General features: G+C 56.7%; 1 protein-coding gene across 1 annotated transcript in view; it reads right to left on the bottom strand.

The window, feature by feature from the left end:
- LOC103256260 (NADH dehydrogenase [ubiquinone] 1 alpha subcomplex subunit 12) overlaps positions 1 to 4038 on the bottom strand; it is a 14664-nt gene extending 10626 nt beyond the window's left edge. The window contains exons 1-2 of the mRNA XM_008054157.2: positions 4034 to 4038; positions 2704 to 2802 (exon numbers count right to left, since the gene is read on the bottom strand). Of these exons, the coding sequence (XP_008052348.2) occupies positions 2704 to 2802; positions 4034 to 4038 (104 nt within the window). The remainder of the gene's footprint in view (positions 1 to 2703; positions 2803 to 4033) is intronic.
- Positions 4039 to 4441: the final 403 nt, after the last annotated feature.

Raw genomic sequence — 4441 nt, 5'->3', positions numbered from 1 at the left:
TCTTGAGGGCTCCCACGTGAAACATCTTAGAGGCGTCTGTGTGCGCGCCGCTCGCCGCTCGCCGCTCTAAGGTCCGCTGCATCTCAGGCCTGGCCCAAGAGCCCCAGGGGCACGGGCAGGGCTCTGCCTCCCTTCAAGGCGGCCCACCGCTAACCTCCTGACATTGACGGCCACGTTGTGGTCATGCAGGAAGATGCTCCCGTTTGCAGAAACCACACACTGAGGTGTTTGGCAACTGACCCTGAGATCATTCAAGTACTTACAGCGGTTCAGGATGGTCCCAAATGGTACAGACGACAGATCAGACCCCATCCTACCTTTCCTTCCAGTGACTTCCCAAGACGTGCAGGAAAAAAGCCACATGCGTGCCATGGCTTACCGGGCCTGTGTAACCAGGACCTTCACTGCTGAACACCTGCCCCCACACACTCCACTCCAGTCAGCGGTCAGATCCAGCAATGCATTTCAGACGTCCGGGCCTCCCTCTCCTCAAGGTCTTTCTTCGGACGTCACTTCCTCAAAGAAACGGCCCTCAGCTCCTGTACAAAACAGGCTCCCAATCTTCCCACACTCTCTACCCCTACAGATCCTGGCTCCACACCGCCATCCTTGCCTTTGCAGCCTCGAGTGTGGGACACACAGGCCTTCCGCCTCCCCCACCAGACCCAGGCCTTCGTCCCACCTGCTGTAGTGTTTCCAGGGCCCACAGTGGCTCCCAGCACCTGGCAGGCAGCAAATAAACACTTCCGTGCACAATGAAGAGGCTGGAATGATGTAGTTGCTATTCACTACTCTCCACAGGCACGACACGACAAGGTGAACTGGCCCAACTCCCAATGTATCCCATGGCTCGAGGGCAAGGGCCCCCCTGGAGAATTCCACCAAGCGCCACACTCAGCAGAGGGGGCGTGGAATACCCACAGCCCAGCTTGCCCAGCCCCCTCTCCCTGGGAGACTCGCCCCCAAGCTGGAGCTTCCCTGGCAAGTCAGGGTCATCGGGGACATCGCAGTCCTCAGGGGTCAGTCCCCCCCAGAAGCGGCATCCTCACGGCCCTCAGGCCCTGCTGGAGTGATGTGACCTTGCACAGCTCCCAGCTTCTTGTTCCTGGGAGCTCAGAGCACGTCAAAGGCCTTGCTTGGCCAAATGTGGTTTCCTCATTCCAGGCTTCTACCGCCCGATGGCGCTGAACCCGTTTCACCGCCCTTCACCTGAGTCGTCTCCAGCACGTGGACTGGGAGCCCCGGCGGAGCGAGTGCCAGAAGGAGGCAGCTGCCGAGCTGGCAAGACGGCCCCAGGCCTTCCCTCCCAGGACCAGCCCCGCCCGAGGAGCAAGCCAGAGCCAGGACGCTCTGCTCCGAAGCCTGCGTCCCACCTGGAGGCCAGGGCCTCGGGTCCCCTAGCCCAGGGGCTGCCCCCGTGGAGAAGGGGACAGGTTCCAGCCCTGGAGCTGCCGGGTACCGGGCCTTGCCTGAACCAGGGATCCCCACTTCCATTAGGAGAAGTGCCACCGCGAGCCCAGATGGTGCCTGAGGCTGTCCAGGTTGGCGCCGCCTTCTCACAGCGAGGACCCGGGAGCCTCACATAAAGACATTCCCCTCGTCGTGGCCCTCAAGCTGCACCACGGACGCGGCCAGGGCTCCCAGCTCATGCCAGCAGCAGGTCGGGTGTTGAAACTGGTGGTAGCTAGCAAACATGTTTTGCTCATGGACAGTGCAAGCATGCTTGGTTAGCTCACATGGCATTAAAAAAAACCCAACTGTCTGTCCAATCAAGTAGCCAATTTAACTGAAATACAATTTTAAAAATCAGGCCAGCACTTTGGGAGGTGGGGGCGAAACGACTGCCTGAGCCCAGGGACTCGAGACCAGCCTGGGCAACTGGGTGAGACTGTGTCTCTACGATAAGTAAATTAATTAATATAAAAAACCAATTCTCCCAGTTGCATTATCCGCGTTTTAAAGTGCTCCAAGGCTCTTTCCGGTAATGCTGGAGCTATGGGAGGCCAAGGCCGGAGGATCGCTTGAGCCCAGGAGTTCGAGACAAACTTGGGCAACACAGCAAGACGCCATCACTCACACAGACAGAAATCAAAAGAGAGAGCGAGGCAGAGCGCGGGGCCCTGTTTCCCCACAGCACCTGGCAGAGGGCCCTGCCCGCCTCGCCGGACGCACACGGAAGAGGCAGGACGACTTCCAAGACTCGGGCAGACGAGGTGGGGGCGCCCGGCTCCCCCTCGGCCGCGGACGGTGTCCCGGCCCCCAGCCTGCTGCGGCCCGGCTACAGTCAGCACTAGCTGCCAGACGCTCCGGAGCCCGCCAGAGGCCTCCAGTGTCCGGTCTCTGCGTCTTCCGGTGGAGGCGCCGGACATCTGGGGGCGAGAGAAGCCACCCCGCTTTGTCTTGTCTGAACTCCTGACCCGCAGAAACTACGAGCCCGATAGTTGTTGCCTTCAGCCATGAAGTTCTAGGGTAACTTGCTACACAGCCCCTAACCGGGCTGATGCTTTCGGAACAACACCCTGACTGCCTCGTAAATAAGACGCTCAGTAACCGCTTTTGTAACAGAACAAAGTGAAACAGGCGAGGTGGCATGCGCCGGCCGCTTCCTCGGGAGGCTGAGGCGGGGTGTGCTGGAGGGCCACGAGCAAGACCCGGCCTTCATTTGGAAACACAGAAAGAAAAGGGAGCGCTGGCTCGACTCACCACTCAGGAGGCACCATGCTCCCATCCACATCCCAGAACGTGTCTCTGCCGTTCATCTCAGTCGTGTAGACGACCCACCGGTGCCGGCCTGGGGAAAGACCACGTTAGGCAGACAGGAGGAAATGATGGAAACCCCGTATTTTTCAGGCATGAATGCACAATATCAAAGAAGACAACCTTTTGATTAAGGAGAGCCTTCTGCACGCACTTGCCCGAGAGAAACGTGAGTGGGCACCTCCCTGGGCTAGTCGACGAACGCAAGCCCCAGGAAGGGCACGGCAGGCTTTGCTCAGCCACTGGCTGCCACCGCAGCAGGTGCCTGCAAAGGACGGAGATGGCCACCACGCTGGGTGGGCTCAAGCCCTCCCCACTGGTCAGCCCTTGCTTCTCCCCCAGTGCCCCACAGAGGGAGCACAGAGAGCGTGGGATGTGTCCCCAGCTGCTCAGGGCACGCAGGAGAGCGCTCTTCCCAGACAGGGGTGGAAACGGCTCACAGCAGTCACACTCGAGTACCGTTTCCATATAAATATTTTAAACAAGCAACCCGAGTCCTTTTAGAAAGGTGTGACTTACACACAACACACCAACATGATAAGTGATGGCCAGGTGGGTAGGCCTGCTCTGTCCTCAAAACAGCATGGCTGCATTCCCTCCCCAACAACGTCTGTGGACTAGCTGGGGCCTAACCACTACTTACAAAACTGCTTCTGTTGGGTCCTTAAGGTGGGCAAAGACCTGGGTTTCAGCCAAGGCGTTGTCATGTGTTACCAAGAGATACCGGGCACATTTCATGAGCCTCAGTTTCCTTACCTGTTAACAGTGGATGATCATCCCTATGTCTTAGGGTTGCCATGAAAATTAAACATCACACATACACACCTAGTTCAGTGTCGAGCATATCAGCGCATAATAAATATGAATTCCTTCTACCCCAGTCCCAAAAAGGGAGCACTGAAGTCAGTAATGGATTTTAAACCAACAAGCAAAAGCTAATCTGCGTTTAGTTAACCAGATTTTCCCGGGCAAACATAGCTACCAAACACTGACTAATGTTGTATATACACGAGCTCGTCTATTACAGAAACAGACTTCAGGCAGGGTTTGTGGTTTCTTTTAAGGAACTCAATCTCGAGAAAAGCTGACTGAAAGCAAAGCAAGATCCAACGAGCAGGGGCTGTGCAAGTGGAGGAGGAGACCCCGAAGGCTTCAGAATCGGGCCTGGCCACCAAGCAGGACCCTAAGGGCAGCCCTGGGCTCTGGCCACCTCTCTCCCTCACTGTCCTGTGTCTGGAGTATTTTTGTGTTATACACGTCTTTGACATCTTCTCACCTCATCGCGACAATAAATCAAAAAATCAGCCGGGCGTGGTAGCGCGCGCCTGTAATTCCGGCTACCTGGAAGGCTGAGGCGGAAGGATCGCCGGAGCCCAGCGGGTCGAGGCGGCGGGGGCCGGGAGTGGCCGCTGCCCTCCCGTCTGGGCGACAGAGTGAGACTCCGACTCAAAAAAAAAAAAGAAAAAAAATGACATCTTCTCTCTGTCTCGCAGGTCCCTGTCATTCTTCAACAAAGTATGAGTCGAGCAACCAAGTATTCTTAAAAATGGGTAACTCATCAGTATCCAATTGATGCACACAAGTGTCGCTTTCAGAGTCGGCTACCGAAACATGTCGTGATGGTGTCTTTGTTCTCAACACGGGCAGAATGAAAGCTCAAAAGGGAAAGTGCTGAGACGAAGGA

The sequence above is a fragment of the Carlito syrichta genome, unplaced genomic scaffold, assembly GCF_000164805.1.
Source record: "Carlito syrichta isolate Samal-C Ts95f unplaced genomic scaffold, Tarsius_syrichta-2.0.1 Scaffold289169, whole genome shotgun sequence".
Lineage (NCBI taxonomy): Eukaryota > Metazoa > Chordata > Mammalia > Primates > Tarsiidae > Carlito > Carlito syrichta.
The sequence above is the reverse complement of the archived record's forward strand: the minus strand, read 5'-3'. Positions and strand labels throughout refer to the sequence as shown.